The sequence below is a fragment of the Rhinoderma darwinii genome, chromosome 3 (assembly GCF_050947455.1).
Source record: "Rhinoderma darwinii isolate aRhiDar2 chromosome 3, aRhiDar2.hap1, whole genome shotgun sequence".
In the NCBI taxonomy this organism is placed as follows: domain Eukaryota; kingdom Metazoa; phylum Chordata; class Amphibia; order Anura; family Rhinodermatidae; genus Rhinoderma; species Rhinoderma darwinii.
Window position 1 is genome coordinate 7,797,409 of NC_134689.1, and position 20,278 is coordinate 7,817,686.

The following is a 20,278-nucleotide window of genomic DNA, read 5'->3' on the forward strand; positions in this document are numbered from 1 at the left end:
CACACCGACACGGTCTGACTATTATCTCTCTCTCTAAAATCTCTCTATTAAATTATTGTAAATCTAACTATTTTCCTCTCCTCACTATGAAGCACACTCACTTACACGAATCCACTATCTGTATACTATGTTTTGCTGTCTCTCACTCTCTGTCTGACATCCTCTCTTTCCTATCTGTATCCCCAGTCACAAAGCAGCAGCATTTCCTGGTTGGGCTGTTTATATTTTCAATGGCTTATACGACTGCCATCAGTGTCTCCCACCTATACCCCTCATGATGGGCTGTGCAAGAGGGAAGGCTGCCTGTGGTCATGTGATCCTTATATGTAAAATGGTGGGCAGATGAAAAGTTTCGGATTCGCTAACATCCAAAACTTTTGGGAAATTGGTAACGAATTTGATTCATTTAAAATCAATTTGCTCATCTCTAATTATTACTATGTCTTATGTTCATAAAACAAAATTGCCGATAAAATGAATCCCCACCCCCCACGTATCCCTCATGTAGAAGGACCGTCTTGGGTTTTGACTCTACACCTTGTAAGCTTAATAAACATCCTATATTGCGCCGACACAAGTTTGCCTGGTTCTTAAACAAAGTTACCATCTACTAAGAAATGCAATAAAAGGAAACAGGAAACGTTCTTTTTTTAAATAACATGAAACACCGGACTGTTTTCTTCCAGAAATAGCGCCACTTTTGTTTATTGGGGATGTCTGGTATTGCAGTTTAGCCTTAGTCACTTGCAATATGGCTGGTATCATGTTATATGTATATATTATATTGATCGTATATTACAAGTTGGCATGTGTTCCTTATGTTCTTGGTCATTTATCAATATGTGTTCATAACAATCAGGAAAGCCTGTTTTTTGTTTTTTTTTTTACGATAAAGCTGCTTGTGCTGCGCCATTTCTAGGATTATTACGACTAGATATAGAGTGCACAAATTGATAGGAAAATTGCTAACATTTTATTTACAATTTCATATTTAACACATGATGAAATATTATTGGATATTCCGAAGATTATGATGCGTTAAGGAATGGCGGCAGGTGATTGGCTACTAATATTAACCCCTTTGCATATTCATATGTATAAAATGCTCAAAATAAAACAATAAAAGTTAAAACAAAAACTGAACCTGTGTCGGGTTTTGTTTGTACACATTTTGAGGAGTGACCCACCATCTTAGTGGCTTTGTTACAAAAAAGGCGTAGGAGATAGAGCCAGTTTTTTTCCGGTAAAATTTGCACCTAAAGTGTCACATTAAAGCCATTTATGTATATTTTATTTTTTCTCTCTTTTCCCTGAAGGTTGGGAGGAAAGGTTCTGCACATAAATACGAGGGCCTGTTCACATCAGCATTGTCTTTCCGTTGAGGAAGTTCGTCTGAGCTTTCTGTCGGAGAAACCGCTCAACGGAAAGGCAAACGGAAATCATAACTTCCGTTTGCATCACCATTGATCTCAATGGTGATGGATACTTTGCTACTTGTTTCCGTCTGTCACCGTGGTGAAAGGGTTCCGTTTTTTGGACACCGCTGATGTGAACAGGCTCTAACTGTCTTTGTATGGAGTTTGTATAACTTTTAGACAAATTTGTTCCAAATAATTTTTTTTTTAAAAAACAATTCACCTGGAAGGAGCGGTACACATGAATGCAGGTGGGATTGTGACATTTATTCTCAGACTTATGTATTTTTCTTCAGTGGTTTCTTTATTACACTTGCACAAAATTACAATATCTAAAGTTCTCCGTATGTCGTGTACACAGGTCAGAGATCAGCGTTACCGTCGTGGCCCAGCAAAACAGATGAATTTAATATTCTTCATGGAACGGAAATTTTGGGTGATCTTTCCATCTGCAAAATCGGGAGGAATTATGTTAAAATTGTGGATGTATGAGAGCAGGGGTGGGATTCAGTTAGTTTGGGCCGTTTCTTCCTATCTGGTTGTTAGAATCAGTCGGGTCATAGAATCGGTTGCTGGCTGAAACCAGTTTCGGTGCTCTATACTGGTATCAATCACTGATAGCAGTACAGAGCACCTTATCTCTCCCTGCGCACCAGCTACTCTCCTACATTCTGCCTCTCTCCATTCTCTAGCAGCTGTAGTAGAGGGAGGACTAAAGACAATAATCAGTCCATTGTCAGGCCCCATGCACACAACCATAAAAAACGGACCGTAATACGGTGCGCAACTACGGACCCATTCAGTTCTATTGGCTGCGGACACCTTTCCTTATCGCTATGGATAGGTGTCCGAGCCGTAGAACTTTACCGTAAAAGATTGAACACGGTCTATCTTTTGTGTTTTACGGGCCGTGCTCCCATGCTTTGTATTGGAAGATGGGCTGATAACGCAGGATGTGGCCCGTGATTGTGGACACGGACGTGTGCATGCGGCCTCATACTCCTGCATCTGACATCAGCTGCATTTTCAGCAGCTGACGTCTAATGTGTCACGCGCCTGCCACACTCCTGTGTCCACCATCACAGCAGTTCCTAGGGGGCTGAATCTCCCACCTAACGCACTCTACAGTATGCAGGCCATGACAATCAATCAGTGATACGGTCCATTTTATACATCCCCAATATGTAAAACAAAATTAACAAGCCTTGCCATGTGCGCGGACCCTGCACGGCGCCACACAGAGGTCTATGGCCCAGACTCCTAGGCACTTCTTGGGCTGCTGTATGGCAATTCCATGAGAATACCGGCCATGGAGCATGTCAACAAAACATGTGACTATATCAAATTGGATCCCCAGGGAGGTACAGAATGGGCCCATAGTTTGTTATTGGATCGGTACAACATGGATCGGTACAACAACCAGATACACAAAGCCTATGCCCCATGTGATATTTTTTTCTTGCAATATTTTTGGAAAATATTCTACAATGTGTTTCACTTACTGCGAGATATCTACAAAGCGTCTGTTTTGGTTCAGTCCATTAAGAATTTTTATTTCTTCCTCACTCAGCTCAAATTCAAAAACCTGAAATTGGAATTACCAAAAATAAAAAGGTCAACTTTTTCAATTCATAAAGGCCCAATTACACGTCACAATTTTTGGAACCACCAACGAACGATCCCGGATCATGAAACCGGTACAAACCTTTGGTATCTTGTTCTTTTTTCGATGATAGTTTTGTGCTTTTATATTGAGCAGTTATCACTGCGATCTCTCTGAAACTTATTGCTAAATGGTCTTTAGCATTTGGCAGCGAGTAACTAGAGCGAAACTGGAATTCCCACATTTTTTTTAAAGTTATGAGGAAGGTAGAAGTGAATTACTACTAATATTACATAGTCCTGTCAAGTCCCACTGCATTGACCAGAGAATATGATTGAGGGTGTATACTTTTGCGACCCATTGTTTTATTGCTCCAATACATCTAAACAAAAATAATAAAGCAACTTAGCAGTCTTCATTAAAAAATCTACCGTTTTGTGTATACAGCTCCTATGCAAACCTATGTGTCTCCATGGTGACAGACTACAAACAAACCCTGTGTAGTCTGATCCTGCAGTCACATGGTCCCTTCTACTGTCTGTATGTATGTATTGTTGGATGTATAGATCTTTCATCTAACACAAGAACACTAATGTGTGTATGATATATATGTAGGTTTTCTGTATGGTTTTTATATATATGTTTTTTATATATATTTTTTCCTGGCTTTGACAATCTTTGTTTCGGCGGTGGCTTGGTTGTCTGGTGTGGGGTTGGTCCTGGGTATGTTCCTGAGCGGAGGGCCCCCGCTTGGTGGATGTGCCTGGTGTCCGCCCCGCATCGGACTTCCATGGCTCTTCCTGCAGCATTTTTTGTCTCACCAGTGAATTTATTACACAATTATTACACATTTTTTATGTATATATACTTAGATAGTTATTAAACTAAATTACACTTATATATGCACATATTTACACATTGTTAATAATTTCAACGAACTTTAATTGGCTTTTTGATTTATAGCCGATTCTTGTAACACTAATACGTTTTTTTTTGTTTTTAGTTGTGTATTTACACACATATTATTTTTGTTCACCATCTTTTTTCACTTTTGTTTTCATATTCATTTTTTCACATATTTATTTAATTATTTTACATGGTGATTTTGTATTCTTTATTTATTTATATTTTTTATTTATATATATATCTATACGGACACATATGAATGGTGTGCATATATATATATATATCTTTTCTTGGGTTCAGACTAATCAACATAATTACACACTGATTATCATCTGCATGCTATATACTGACACTATATGGTTCTAAATATAGTTCTAATATAGAATTTTGTGGTCTCATTTTATGTACATCATAATCACTTGTGCACATCGATGATCGCACTGTATGTGTTGCATTGATATCTGTTTGATGAGCTATTTAGAGATGTCCATATTAGTGTCTGCTTTATATAAATATAAATAAATAATTTTTTGGGGGATGCATGGTTGATATTGTCCCTAATAATGCTGCACATGTAGATCCAGTATTTTGATCATGGTGCGGTTGCGCGCTGCAGCACTCAACGCTCCTGGCCGGAAGCAGTCGGGTTAATGACTGACATCGCTGATGTTTCCCATTCAGTGGTGTTCGTCATGACGCTGACGGTAGGACGCTGGTGGGTGGGTGTGTGCGACGCGCGAAGCACCATTGGTCAGTGGGGTTTTCGTACACTGTATTTAAGCTTGAGCTGTCAGAGTAGTAATCACACCTCCTGACGAAGGTTGCGAAACGCGCGTCGAGGTGCTTGGTGTCCAGGTATCCCACTCCATTCTCATCATCACGTCCTCCTCAGGTATATTGACTTTCAACCACTAGTTACTTGTACCAGTGTATGTTATCTGTTGCACCCTTATCCTCTCTCTTACATTGTTTTGATATAGGATTACCAATACGGCCATACATAACTTTTTCGATAGGTTTCGAGCATTGCTCTAAATTAATTGTGCTTTATATCGCATTTACATAGCAATACTTACAGCACTGTTCTGAATGATCAATGTATATAGTAACACATATGAGCAAACATTTATCGATCGTTACCTAATACATACAGCACTGCTCTGATTGATTTGTGTATACTTTAACACACATGGTATCCAATTTGTATTTTTCCTGAGGAGTGGTGATAGAGTTTGTGAGGAATTACTATAATTCATTATTCACTATTTACGTTACTATATCGTGAATTACCTGGTTTTCTTTTAACCCATTTTAAACATGTCTATAGTATATACTTGGGAGGGGGGTTATTTTTGTACTATGTACTGATGTTAAATAAAATACTGTATAATGTGTTTAATAAAATTGCATTTTGATGAAATTTATTACATGATTTCAAGATTTCCTTTTTTGGTTTAATAAATCCTGTACCCCCCTGGTGCGCTCTACTGATCGATACCATGCTCTCGTGGACATTCCAGCCTCTCATTCTAAGAGGGAGGGCATGGTAGGGCACCCTAGAGTCGTTGAGCCTCCCCTGCTGCAGGGGCCGTTGCCCCCAGAGGGGGAGGTTGACCCGGAACTTGGGGATGAAGATGGGAATAGGGTGGTGAGTATGGACTCCTCAGTTTGCAAGAAGCGAGGCAAAGAAGGGGGGTCCTCATCAGATAGAGGGGGGGTGGGAAGAAGAAAGCCGTCTAACTCAAAAATCCATGATGGCGGCACCCACTCCGTTGACGCTGGCATCAATTAACGTTGCCAGCATTAAGTCAGATAGGGCGAGATTTGCAGCCTTTGATTATCTTGGCCGAGTTGAAGCCGAAATTTTGTTTTTGCAGGAGACCAGGCTGTCACTTTTGGCAGACGTCGTTAAATCTAGGAGGGAGTGGCGACGCGGGCCCTCCTACTGGTCTCTTGCGGCTGAGCCCTATAGCGGAGTGGCGGTCCTTTTCACCGCACCGGTAACATGCCGACGGATGATTGAGTTAGAAATGGGGAGGTGCTTGATCTTAGATGTCCTCATGAGGGGACAGGAATTAAGACTAATCAATATATACGGACCCCAGAGCAAATGGGACCGTAAAAGTCTCTTCATGAGGATTAAGCCTTTCCTTTTTTCAGGTCGACAAGTTATCTTTGGAGGGGACTTCAATACTGTCGTGAGGCCCCGAGATAGAGGAGGTTCCGGAGATAAAAAATTGACCTATGATAGTGTAGCATTAAAAAATATAGTTAGCGATGCTCGCCTGGTGGATATCCACATCAGGCATACCCCAGGCCACTCGGGTTTCACCTATCGTAGAGGTAGTTGTAGGTCTAGGATAGACAGGTTTTTTTTGAAGGAGGAAGCCATCTCTTCACCAGTGTCCGTTGTTGAGGTGGAGTTCTCCGATCACTGTATGATTATTTTCTCTTTGAACATTGCAGAGTCCCTCCAGATGGGAAGAGGTATATGGAGGCTGAATTCTACTCTCTTGGAAGAAGCGGAGATAAGACAGGCCTTTGAGGATTTTCTTCAGAGCCAGGTACCTTTGTTGGATCTCAGTGGTACTAAGTCTGAGTGGTGGGAGTTGTTTAAAGTCCGGGTGGCAGGATTTTTCCGCAGGCTCTCGAGCCTCAGGTCCATGAGTAGGTACCGCCTATATCAGGAACTGTGTAATGGGGCGACATTTTGTAGTAAAATTCATTTTGTGACCACACAAGTGAAGGAAAATTAAACTAAACTCAATTCTGTGTCACAAGGTATTCTACATAAAAAAAAATAATGAAAATATTAGTAAGGGCCGGCCCACGCGTAACGGAATTGCTGCGGAATGATGGTGCGTATTTTGCTGCGTTTTTCTCCATTCTGAGGGATGGAGACATCTCCAAAAAACGCAGCAATTCAGTCCACTTTCCGCAGCAGGAATTGACATGCTGCTGTACGAAATATACGCACCGCAGGTCAATTTGTGCCCTGAATTTTTACGCGGTGTGTGGATGAGATTTGTTAAATCTCACCCACTTTGCTGCTACTGTATTCTAGAAAAACACAGAGAATAAGGAGTCATGCACTATTAGAATATAATTTGCCAAAGGCATAGAAAAATAATTTTATTTGACAATACAGGTTTACATATAGATTAAAAAGTAGACTACAAATCAAACAACTGTATACCTCCAAATAACGTAGGAGAACAAAGAGGAACCGCTCCTATATAGCACAAAAGATATAATGTCAACTATTTCTGAGAGGAAGATTTGATAGCAATGAATGACACAGAGCAAGAAACCAAGGTACGGTATCTAAATGGATCGTATCACAAGTAGCCAAACTCATAATCATGTTAATATAAAACAGAGTACGAGGTAAATAACATCAAATAGCACAAGCCATGCTCGCATGTATGCAAGGCGTCACACAGAAGGTTCAAAATAACTAAGCCTAGATAAGGCACACAGATCTTCCCAGAGTGTAGTTATAAGTATAAAAGCGAGTGAATCAATATAGGGCACAGCGAGTAATGTTACTAACCCATGTGGTTCCTATGATCCTGGTAACTTTCCGAGTGTGGAGAGACCCCAACGCGCGTTTCGCGTGGATAGCTTTTTCAAGGGGTATAGCTATCCACGCGAAACGCGCGTTGGGGTCTCTCACATGGGTTAGTAACATTACTTGCTGTGCCCTATATTGATTCACTTGCTTTTATACTTACACTTGTGATACGATTACCTCGTACTCTGTTTTATATTAACATGATTATGAGTTTGGCTACTTGTGATACGATCCATTTAGATACCGTACCTTGGTTTCTTGCTCTGTGTCATTCATTGCTATCAAATCTTCCTCTCAGAAATAGTTCACATTATATCTTTTGTGCTATATAGGAGTGGTTCCTCTTTGTTCTCCTACGTTATTTGGAGGTATACAGTTGTTTGATTTGTAGTCTACTTTTTAATCTATATGTAAACTTGTGTTGTCAAATAAAATTATTTTTCTATGCCTTTGGCGAATTATATTCTAATAGTGCATGACTCCTTATTCTCTGTGTTTTTCTAATGTATTTTGGAGTTTCTATTCTGACATTGGGGAGGTCTAATTCCGCACTCGCTGGTGACTTAGCCCACATAGTAATTTTCCCTGTTGAGACGTGTTTATATTATTGTATTCTGCTGCGTATTTTCTGTTTGCAATTCCGTAAGGAAAATACGCAGCAATTCCGCTACGTGTGGACGAGCCCTACTATCTGCCCATTTTGGCAGGGCAACAAGCACAATATTGAGGGCAGTAGCAGAAACAATATTGGGAGTAGCAGAATGTGACTCGTACCTGGAAGAAACGTTGAGGAAGGTGTGGGCCAAATGCAGAGAAAGATAAAGCAAATAACTTTTATCATGGAAGACATAGACAGTAATTCTCTGACTACAATTTATTTTGGGGAGGTGGGATCTAATTTTTGCAGTTGGACCCTGTGATTTCTATAAAATGGATGCTTACAAGGCAGGAACAGAGGCAAAAAAAAAAAAGGAAAAATAATGTTCTGATCTGTGAATGTTTAACAGTCTATAAAAAGAAGAATATGTGGAACACACCCCGCTGCCAGTAACATAGGTCACATTTAGTTTCACTGCTTCAAGGTAGTGTCAGCCATGGCGTCCGCTGACCTGAGAGACGAGCTGCTCTGCTCCATCTGTCTGAACATTTTTACAGATCCTGTAACCCTGAGATGTGGACACAACTTCTGCCGGGTCTGTATTGATCAGATCCTGAATTCACAGGACGAGTCTGGAGTTTATTCCTGTCCTGAATGTAGAGAAGAGTTTCAGGAGCGGCCTGCACTGCAGAGGAACATAAATCTACATAATGTAGCAGAACGTGTCCTGTCAACTCAGCCACGTCAGGAGGAGATCACCGGGATCTGCTGCACTTACTGTATTCACGCTCCTGTACCTGCTGTTAAATCCTGTCTGCTGTGTGAAGCTTCTCTGTGCGATAATCACCTGAAAGTTCACAGCAAGGCAGCAGAACATGTCCTAACTGAACCCAGCACTTCCCAGGAGAACAGAAAATGTCCCGTCCATAAGAAGATCCTGGAATATTACTGCCCAGAGGAGGCTGCTTGTATCTGTGTTTATTGTTCAGCAGGAGAACACAGAGGACACCAGGTGGAGATGCTGGATGAGGCCTCTGAGAAGAAGGAGAGACTGAGAAATGTTCTGCAGAAACTGATCACAAAGAGAGAGGGGACTGAGGAAAAAGTCCAGAGTCTGGAGGAGCTCTGGAGAAAAGCTCAAGAAAAAGCAGCTGGAGAAGAAGAGAGAGTCACTGCCCTGTTTATTGATATCAGGAGACGGCTGGACGACTTGGAGATGAGGGTCCAAAGTGAGATCTCCAGGCAGGAAGAGCAGGTGTCACTGTCAGTCTCAGAACTGATCCAAAAGCTGGAAATAAAGAAGGAGGAGCTGTCCAGGAAGATGAGGGACATTGAGGAGCTGTGTAACATGACTGATCCACTGACTGTCCTACAGGGACCAGACACAGGTGACTTGTGTGATCCTGAGGAGGGGGGAGGTGATGAGGACACAGCAGGACATGATAAGACACATAATGTAGATATGGATGTAATTACAGGGAAGTTATGTGCAGGTTTATCTCATATAATTACATATCTGCAGACCATCTCGCCCGCAAAACCTAAAAAAAGGAGGCCACCCCACCGCAGAGTCCGACCTTCAACCAGTCACCCACAAGTTTTGGCTTTATCAGATACAGGATATAGGGGTGATGATGTAATAGTCAGGACTGGGGGTGTTGGGGGGAAGGTAACGGCTGCCGGAGAGGGGGGGATCTATGGGGAGGGTCCTGCAGACATATTACTAGATATAAACACAGCTGATAATAATATCCTTATATCAAACGACCTAAAAACTGCAACCTGGACAGATATAAAGCAGAATCGTCCAGAAACAGCAGAGAGATTCCGGTGTCGTCAGGTGATAAGCGGCAGGAGATTTTCCTCAGGGCGACATTACTGGGATGTGGAGATCAGTAGATCGCTTTTGTGGATGGTCGGGATGTGTTATCCCAGTATGGACAGGACAGGAGATCAGTCAATGATTGGAGAGAATAACAAGTCCTGGAGTTTATGTGGAAGGGCATTGGATAATTATATTCAGTGTGCAGTGATATATGACAACATACACATCATGTTACCTCACGAGATCTCCAGTGATAGAGTCAGGATATGTCTGGATTATGAGGCCGGGCAGCTCTCCTTTTATGAGCTGTGTGACCCCATCAAACACATACACACCTATACTGCCACCTTCACCGAGCCCCTTCATGCTGCATTTTATGTATGGGTAGGTTATATAAAAATATCAGGGAGAGCAGCAGCTGTGAGGAAACCATCATCAAAGAAGAAATCTGGTGACATCATAGGGAGCGGAATATGATTGGTGGAGCATTCAGCCAATAGGATAATCTGTGGAAAAGACTAGAAAAGTATAAGAGGTTATTCACTTAGAGGGGTTTTCCAGGAGCCTGCTAGTAGGAAATTAGGAAAAATGAAAAAAATAGCCGATACTCACCCTTTTAATCCCCCGAAGCTCCGGTGCTCCTCATCTTTCTATGTGTAGATGTCCTGTAGTGATGACATTACGTACATTCATATGACCGCTGCAGGCAATCAATGGGCTTAGTGGTCTTGTGATTGGCTGCAGCGGTCACCTCCATGTTCGGCACGTCATCGTTGCAGCACATTAAACAAAGACTAGTGGGAAGCACCGGAGCGTCGCGCTATGGAGGGATTTAACAGGTAAGTATTGGTTAATTTTATTATTTGATCACATTTTCTACTGGCAGGCTAATTTTTTAAGTATGTGTTCATGATATATTACTCAGGAAAGGGTGGTAAAAAACTTTTTGTCAGGGTTCCAAAATTCACAATCGCGGCGCATATGTCAAGAATTATTTCGCAGTATACAATTTTTTTTCTGCATGAAATAGCGCAGTAGACTGCATTAGTCTATGCAGAGGCATGTATATGACATAGTATATATTTTTTAACAAGGGAGCCTATAGGTGATGGATACCACTGTATGTCTAAACAGTAGCATTCGTCAGAGGTATATGTGGGAGGTTATGGTCAGGTAATCCTCCCGACGGAAACCTCCGGTGTACACTTAGTAGTGCAAAAAAGGTGACGTACCAAATATACTGGAACTACAAGGCAACCGTTAATTGAGAGAAATAGCTGTATATCGCCTTTGGCATACGTACCATCACTATTGTTGATGTCAAGATGATGGAAACTAAATGGAATAATGACAAACCCCAATATAAGTCAATGGATTCTGGTGGGCGCCATAGGGATCTGTTGTACGATGAATCCGGCATATCGTTGGGGCCTTCATTATGATTTCAATCCATAACACATATGTGAACAGAGACTTGCATGGTCTATCAAGCACACAGTCATGCAATTTCCGTTGAAAAACATTGCTAGTATGATGGGTCTCACTGAAGAGCTCATTGACTTTACACATGGCATGGTCATAGGATGCCACCTTTGCCACAAGTCAGTTTGGAAAATTTCTATCACTGCCCCAATCACCTATAAGTGCTATTATTGTGACGCGGAGAGCGTCTAGGAGTAAGAATAGCTCAGCCACAAACCGGTAGAACACGTAAACTCACAGAGCAAAGCTGCTGAGTGCTGAAGCGTGTGGCGTGTAAAAATAGTCTATCCTCGATTGTATTAATCACTACAGAGATCCACACTGCCTCTAGAAGTGACATCAGCACAAGAACTTCATCAAATAGATCGCCATGGTCGCTGCACATGTCCTAAGATCATCATGCACAATGCCAAGCGGCAGCTAGAGTGGTGTAAAGCACGTCGTCACTGGATTCTGGAGCAGCGTGTTCTCTAGAGTGATAAAGTACGTCTCACTAAATGGCAGTATGATGGAGGGTTTGGCTGATGCCAGGCGCTACCTACCAGAATGCATAGTGCCTACTGTAATATTTGGTGGGGGAGGGGTAGTGGACTGGGGTTGTTTTTCAGGGTTTGACCCCTTATTTCCAGTGAAGGGTAATGTTAATGCTACAGCATTGCTAAAAACAAAGCCAAAGACAAGCACCTCCTAACAAAAGTGAAGGTGCACGTCTTCCTCAGTAACGCAATTTAAATAAATCCATACATTGAATGTTTCGTATATCGGCGTGCTGCAGTGTCTTCGTGTTTGTTTGCTAACCCTACAGAGTTGTTAGAAACTGAACTTTCTGGAATTAAATTCTAGTTTCGCCTGTTTTTCTTTGCGGCTTTGACCTCTCTGCAACACTTTGCTTCTTCTACCTTTGTCCCAGCCGTGTGTTTGCTGCCCTTGGTGATTAGTGACGGATTGTATCGGCACTGTGGCCAATCACAGTGGTCGCTGCCCTATAATTACCCACCGCTCTGTTCTTCCCGTGCCAGATTATGCTGGCACAGGAACTCTGCATTCATGTGACTTTCTCGATCCTGTTTACCGATTTCTGCATACATTCGACAATGGATATTAGTAGTATGGAGCTACACAAGTCATCAAACTTCCTTTGACAGATGTACTGTCCATTTAGGGGGTGGAGTTATGTATAACCACACATTCACCCTTTATACCTCTTACATTGCCTACTCACATGCACCGACATTACAGCTGCACCTCATTGGGCGGTTCCACCCCTTCCGGTTCTGCCTCATAGGGAGCCCCTAACCAATTATATTAAGCTATTAACTTAATTGAATGTTTTCTGAAATTTTAACTTTATCATGGCTGCTCTTTGCCTGTCTAACTAACACACCGACACGGTCTGACTATTATCTCTCTCTCTAAAATCTCTCTATTAAATTATTGTAAATCTAACTATTTTCCTCTCCTCACTATGAAGCACACTCACTTACACGAATCCACTATCTGTATACTATGTTTTGCTGTCTCTCACTCTCTGTCTGACATCCTCTCTTTCCTATCTGTATCCCCAGTCACAAAGCAGCAGCATTTCCTGGTTGGGCTGTTTATATTTTCAATGGCTTATACGACTGTCATCAGTGTCTCCCACCTATACCCCTCATGATGGGCTGTGCAAGAGGGAAGGCTGCCTGTGGTCATGTGATCCTTATATGTAAAATGGTGGGCAGATGAAAAGTTTCGGATTCGCTAACATCCAAAACTTTTGGGAAATTGGTAACGAATTTGATTCATTTAAAATCAATTTGCTCATCTCTAATTATTACTATGTCTTATGTTCATAAAACAAAATTGCCGATAAAATGAATCCCCACCCCCCACGTATCCCTCATGTAGAAGGACCGTCTTGGGTTTTGACTCTACACCTTGTAAGCTTAATAAACATCCTATATTGCGCCGACACAAGTTTGCCTGGTTCTTAAACAAAGTTACCATCTACTAAGAAATGCAATAAAAGGAAACAGGAAACATTCTTTTTTTAAATAACATGAAACACCGGACTGTTTTCTTCCAGAAATAGCGCCACTTTTGTTTATTGGGGATGTCTGGTATTGCAGTTTAGCCTTAGTCACTTGCAATATGGCTGGTATCATGTTATATGTATATATTATATTGATCGTATATTACAAGTTGGCATGTGTTCCTTATGTTCTTGGTCATTTATCAATATGTGTTCATAACAATCAGGAAAGTCAGTGTTTTTTTTTTACGATAAAGCTGCTTTTGCTGCGCCATTTCTAGGATTTTTTTGACTAGATATAGAGTGCACAAATTGATAGGAAAATTGCTAACATTTTATTTACAAATTCATATTTAACAAATGATTAAATATTATTGGATATTCCGAAGATTATGATGCGTTAAGGAATGGCGGCAGGTGATTGGCTACTAATATTAACCCCTTTGCATATTCATATGTATAAAATGCTCAAAATAAAACAATAAAAGTTAGAACAAAAACTGAACCTGTGTCGGGTTTTGTTTGTACACATTTTGAGGAGTGAACCACCATCTTAGTGGCTTTGTTACAAAAAAAGGTGTAGGAGATAGAGACAGTTTTTTCCCGTAAAATTTGCAACTAAAGTGTCACATTAAAGCCATTTATGTATATTTTATTTTTTCTCTTTTCCCTGAAGGTTGGGAGGAAAGGTTCTGCACATAAATACGAGGGCCTGTTCACATCAGCATTACCTTTCCGTTGAGGAAGTCCGTCTGAGCTCTCTGTCGGAGAAACCGCTCAACGGAAAGGCAAACGGAAATCATAACTTCCGTTTGCATCACCATTGATCTCAATGGTGACGGATACTTTGCTACTTGTTTCCATCTGTCACCGTGGTGAAAGGGTTCCGTTTTTTGGAAAACGCTGATGTGAACAGGCTCTAACTGTCTTTGTATGGCGCTTGTACAACTTTTAGACAAATTTGTTCCAAATAAAATTTTTTTTAAAAACAATTCACCTGGAAGGAGCGGTACACATGAATGCAGGTGGGATTGTGACATTTATTCTCAGACTTATGTATTTTTCTTCAGTGGTTGCTTTATTACACTTGCACAAAATTACAATATCTAAACTTCTCCGTACGTCGTGTACACAGGTCAGACATCAGCGTTACCGTCGTGGCACAGCAAAACAGATGAATTTAATATTCTTCATGGAACGGAAATTTTGGGTGATCTTTCCATCTGCAAAATCGGGAGGAATTATGTTAAAATTGTGGATGTATGAGGGCAGGGGTGGAATTCCGTTAGTTCGGGCCGTTTCTTCCTATCCGGTTGTTAGAATCACAGTCGGGTCGTAGAATCGGTTGCTGGCTGAAACCAATTTTGGTGATCTATACTGCTATCAATCACTGATAGCAGTACAGAGCACCTTATCTCTCCCTTCGCACCAGCTACTCTCCTGCATTCTGCCTCTCTCTAGCAGCTGTAGTAGAGGGAGGACTAAAGACAATAATCAGTCCATTGTCAGGCCCCATGCACACAACCATAAAAAACGGACCGTAATACGGTGCGCAACTACGGACCCATTCAGTTCTATTGGCTGCGGACACCTTTCCTTATCGCTATGGATAGGTGTCCGAGCCGTAGAACTTTACCGTAAAAGATTGAACACGGTCTATCTTTTGTGTTTTACGGGCCGTGCTCCCATGCTTTGTATTGGAAGATGGGCTGATAACGCAGGATGTGGCCCGTGATTGTGGACACGGACGTGTGCATGCGGCCTCATACTCCTGCATCTGACATCAGCTGCATTTTCAGCAGCTGACGTCTAATGTGTCACATGCCTGACACACTCCTGTGTCCACCATCACAGCAGTTCCTAGGGGGCTGAATCTCCCACCTAACGCACTCTACAGTATGCAGGCCATGACAATCAATCAGTGATACGGTCCATTTTATACATCCCCAATATGTAAAACAAAATTAATAAGCCTTGCCATGTGCGCGGACCCTGCACGGCGCCACACAGAGGTCTATGGCCCAGACTCCTAGGCACTTCTTGGGCTGCTGTATGGCAATTCCATGAGAATACCGGCCATGGAGCAGGTCAACAAAACATGTGACTATATAAAATTGGATCCCCAGGGAGGTACAGAATGGGCCCATAGTTTGTTATTGGATCGGTACAACATGGATCGGTGATACAACCAGATACACAAAGCCTATGCCCCATGTGATATTTTTTTCTTGCAATATTTTTGGAAAATATTCTACAATGTGTTTCACTTACTGCGAGATATCTACAAAGCGTCTCTTTTGGTTCAGTCCATTAAGAATTTTAATTTCTTCCTCACTCAGCTCAAATTCAAAAACCTGAAATTGGAATTACCAAAAATAAAAAGGTCAACTTTTTCAATTCATAAAGGCCCAATTACACGTCACAATTTTTGGAACCACCAACGAACGATCCCGGATCATGAAACCGGTACAAACCTTTGGTATCTTGTTCTTTTTTCGATGATCGTTTTGTGCTTTTATATCGAGCAGTTATCACTGCGATCTCTCTGAAACTTATTGCTAAATGGTCATTAGCATTTAGCAGTGAGTAACTAGAGCGAAACTGGAATTCCCACATTTTTTTTAAAGTTATGAGGAAGGTAGAAGTGAATTACTACTAATATTACATAGTCCTGTCAAGTCCCACTGCATTGACCAGAGAATATGATTGAGGGTGTATACTTTTGCGACCCATTGTTTTATTGCTCCAATACATCTAAACAAAAATAATAAAGCAACTTAGCAGTCTTCATTTAAAAATCTACCGTTTTGTGTATACAGCTCCTATGCAAACCTATGTGTCTCCATGGTGACAGACTACAAACAAACCCTGTGTAGTCTGATCCTGCAGTCACATGGTCCCTTCTACTGTCTGTAGACGAAGAATGGGCAGAGGAAATGGGGACTCACAGATCTGCGGAGGAAACCAGACACACAACTGTAGGATATTTTTTAAGCAAGACAAGGTGACCACCACTTTCAACTGTATTTTCATCCTGAGGATACAGTAGAATACTATGGCACGGTATGACAAATTGTTGCTGTGAGACCCTCCTCTCTGGACCCCTTTTATATAAAGTGTGCAGCTTCTGAAGATTCAGAGTCTCCTACCTCAAGATTCTGCTTGATCCTCTCCGGCTTAAAACTCTTAGCAAGAACCACTATCCCCCTCTGTAGCATGTGTCTCATTGCCACTTGGGCGGGGGATCGGCCACGCTTTTTCGCAATTGCATTGAGCACAGGGTCTTCCAGTAGGATCGGAGCAGTCTGGTCAATCCTGAAAGTTAGTGTAGATTAATTTTATACGTTATATGCGCTAATATTTACTTAAACAAATACGTGTCCTTAGAGGTACAGCATCAGAAGACTAAACTGAAGGCAGGATGGCGCCACCTGGTTCTGTCTTTGTATGAAAACAACAAATAAGAGAGATAAAAAGGACAACTTTTGGTCAGTAGTCGCAGTTGCACCTTTGGTTTGCCCAATTCTGGAAGAGTTTTAAAAATGTCACTTCTTACCAGTTCACGTCACGAGTGGAGCCCAGTACACCATATGCCACCAGGACTATGTCGTGTGACTTGCAGAACTCCAGGAGCTTAGACTGATCCAAGTAGAGGTGACACTCCACCTTAAAATGCACAAGATGTCCCACAAGTAAGAAACACTGGCGCAATGGGATGTAGAGGGGTGCACAGGGTGGGGTACTGGGGGGCAGAATATCTGTGTTACCTGGTTGCACACAGGTTTGTATCTCAGTCCTGGCATGTTCAGGATAAGCTCCAACTGTTTGTGGTTGAAGTTAGAGACGCCGATAGATTTGACCAGTCCAGTTTCTATACAATCCTCCATAGCCTAAAAATAAAAAAAATCCTCAGAAATAAAATATTAAAGATAGAGCTCTCTCCTGTGCTCACTGTCACCCCCTACTGAGTGGTAGAGATGCTAAGATCAGTGGGGGGGGATGGGGAGTGACAACTGCTTTGAGGGCCATTTCAGCCAAAAACCTTTATCTATCCACTAGATAGGTAATAAATGTTAGATCAGTTGTGGTTGGTGGCACGGGAATGGTGGTCATGCATGTAGGCTGCTCCTTTATTCAAACTCTATTACCTATTTATTTATAAAGCTTATTTAGCGCTAATATATTGCGCAACGCTGTACAGAGATTGCCACCACTCACAATCTAACACACACTGGGGCCAATTTCATAGGAAGTCAATTCACCTATCAATTTGTGTGTGGGAGGAAACCGAAGAACCAGAGGAAAGCCACAAGAACATGAGGAGAACATGCAAACTCCCTGTAGATGTTGTCCTTGGTTGCAAACCAAGACCCCCGTACGGCAAGATAGTAGAGCAACCACTGAGCCACCATGAAAGTGATGGAAAACAGTCAAGCGAACATGTAGGAGGTAAAATCATAACTCAATGAATAAAAAACCAATGCAAGTGCCACTGGCAAGTCCTATCAGATCTATTAGGTGGCCTATAGAACGACCAGATGGCTTCAAAGACAAGATGAAACCTCTAGAAAGTTTAGATCCCTGCATAGATTTTTTTGGTTGTCTCCATACCTTCCAGGTGTCTCGAATATCAGTATTGTGATAAATCACTTTTCCGCTTTCATCTGTTGGATTTGGATTGTCACCAGGCTTAAAAATATAGAGACAGAAAGTCATCAAAATACAACCTATGAAAATTAGAGTAAAAAAAGAAGAGTGACCATGAGACAAGCCGGACCTGTCCTACAGCCTCCCCTCTAGTTTAAGCTCTGACTGATTTATAACATTTTGGGGGTAAAGTCCAGACCTTAAACTCTAGGGGATTGTGAATGAGAAAGAGATCAACATAATCCATCTTTAGATCCTTCAAGGACTTCTCAAGAGCAGGACGGACCAACTCTGGGGTCTGAAAGGTGCTCCAGAGCTAGAAGAGAAAAGAAAAGGCAAAACTAAAATGTGTTTAAAAATTGATGTATATGCTATTCGGGGTTTGTGGAATGAAGGATGATGGTTGAGATCCTCGATGGTGGCCATTAGTGGTTGTCACCCGGGTCTGTTACTTGTGTAAGAGACCAAGAAAAGGAACTAAAGAGGACAAAAATCAGGAAAATTTTGGACCTTTAGCATAATCCGTGGCTTCACGATGTAATGTACTTCCGGATATTACCACCATTACCTTGGTGGTGTAGAACACTTCTTCCCTCTTGACCGTCCCATCCGCGATCTTCGCATTGATAGCTCGGCCAACCTCAACCTCATTGCCGTATATAAATGCAGAGTCAATGTGTTGATACCCAACCTCAAGAGCAACTTTCACGGCCTCTTCCGCCAGGGACTTGGGGAACTGTAGTAATGATATGAAATAATGGCAGCCGGTAACTTATAACTATAGGGCTCTGTGTTACATTTCATAAAATCCCATTCAATATCAGGGCAGTCAGCATCATGGTCAATGTCTTCTCTGATCCGTGTGCCTTTCCCTTATCCATCCTCTGCTTCTGGTCTAGACCTTCACCAAGGCTTCTTCCACCTACAACTTCACTACTGCCCCCAACATTGTTCCTGCCACTACCCCTGATATTGTGCCTGCTGTGCTGTCCCAGGTGCCCTCTAATATTGGGCATGCATTTCGCTCTTACACTCTGCCACCTCTCAGACAACTCTAGGGAGAATAGTAGAGCATTGCGTATAAAACTCAGTTGATAACAGAGAACAATAGATTAAACTATTTCAGGCTGGGAAAAGAATGACTGTCGAGTCCTTCAATACGATGCAGGGGCTGTAGGTGAAGGTTAAAAATACTAATATATCTCGGAGGCAGTACATATATTTAAGACTGTGTTCCCTACAGCTAGGATAGGATTAGATAGAGTGGCTTAGATACAGAGCCTCAGCAGACAGGGTCACATATTATAGGCTTAAATATATGGCTTCAGCAGAAAGTATCACACATTATAGAAGTAGATACATGGCTCAGACGACACGACAGTATCACACAAGATAGGCTTAGATACTGGGAAGCCCGTAACATACTTTCTTTTCTCGCTCCTGTTGGATCCTCTTGAGCTCCGTACGCTGCACTGTGTTCTCTTCGGCACCACCATGCATACACCGTCTTGACGTCAGGACCCAGTGCTGCACCCAGAGCCAAAGACTCACCCCACTCAGGAGTAAGGAAATGAGGGACTTACTGTACAAACAGAGGTTTGTGTAGCTTCACCTACTGGAAACTACATAGGCCCAAGTTTCCACAGTAACTGTTCACAGACGTGGTGTGGGGGACCAGGGACCCTCCTTGCTGTGCCCCCTAGGTCTAAGCCACTGATAGGAAATACAGAAAACTCCCAGCCCCCCACGATCACTCCTATCACATACCTCCAGAGAGTTATATCCATCAGCCGCTCCTATTATAATGCTCCTATACTATTATAAACTCCAGTGCTAACTTTAACCTATGACGTCATCAGCAAATCTCTTAAACAATGTCACTGATTGGCTGGTGGAGTCTTATCACGATATTATTACTGTTATTATTTTAACATATTTCACATACTTGTAGATCTTGAATTTTCCACAGCTGGGGATTTCCTTCTGGACTTGCAACGAACCCTAGACATATCTAACAGCTACGACAACCTACCTCCTGGGGGGCATAGGTGCCCAGTCCAACCACCGGTATCTTGTGCCCGTCATTCAGTGTAATTCGTGAATGTTTTGTCAGCGCCATAATGCTGCTGGTAGCTCAGATCTGTCCTGAAGCTTCTTCAGTAAACGTCGACTTATTGGCTCAGCTCCAGAAACTCAACTCCACCTCTTGGCTGCTTT

The 20,278-nt window shown here is 42.0% G+C and overlaps 2 protein-coding genes across 4 annotated transcripts; one reads left to right on the forward strand and one right to left on the reverse strand.

Moving 5' to 3' along the window:
* Positions 1–1,663: 1,663 nt before the first annotated feature.
* LOC142748651 (estradiol 17 beta-dehydrogenase 5-like) lies at positions 1,664–20,272 on the reverse strand. Of its 3 annotated transcripts, none has more exons than XM_075855802.1 (9): positions 20,094–20,272; positions 18,630–18,797; positions 18,261–18,377; positions 18,026–18,103; positions 17,182–17,304; positions 16,971–17,080; positions 16,564–16,729; positions 2,918–3,000; positions 1,664–1,864 (listed from the first exon to the last, which is right to left on the reverse strand). In XM_075855802.1, exons 1-9 carry the CDS (start codon positions 20,178–20,180, stop codon positions 1,822–1,824), a joined length of 975 nt encoding a protein of 324 aa, XP_075711917.1. In that variant the 5' UTR covers positions 20,181–20,272; the 3' UTR covers positions 1,664–1,821. The 3 variants fall into 3 exon arrangements, with proteins under 3 accessions (XP_075711917.1, XP_075711915.1, XP_075711918.1); XM_075855800.1 differs by lacking the exons at positions 1,664–1,864; positions 2,918–3,000 and adding exons at positions 14,435–14,637; positions 15,686–15,768; XM_075855803.1 differs by lacking the exons at positions 1,664–1,864; positions 2,918–3,000; positions 18,261–18,377 and adding exons at positions 14,435–14,637; positions 15,686–15,768.
* Positions 8,593–10,398, forward strand: LOC142750802 (E3 ubiquitin/ISG15 ligase TRIM25-like). The gene is made up of 2 exons (XM_075859778.1): positions 8,593–9,625; positions 9,791–10,398. Exons 1-2 carry the CDS (start codon positions 8,593–8,595, stop codon positions 10,396–10,398), a joined length of 1,641 nt encoding a protein of 546 aa, XP_075715893.1.
* Positions 20,273–20,278: the final 6 nt, after the last annotated feature.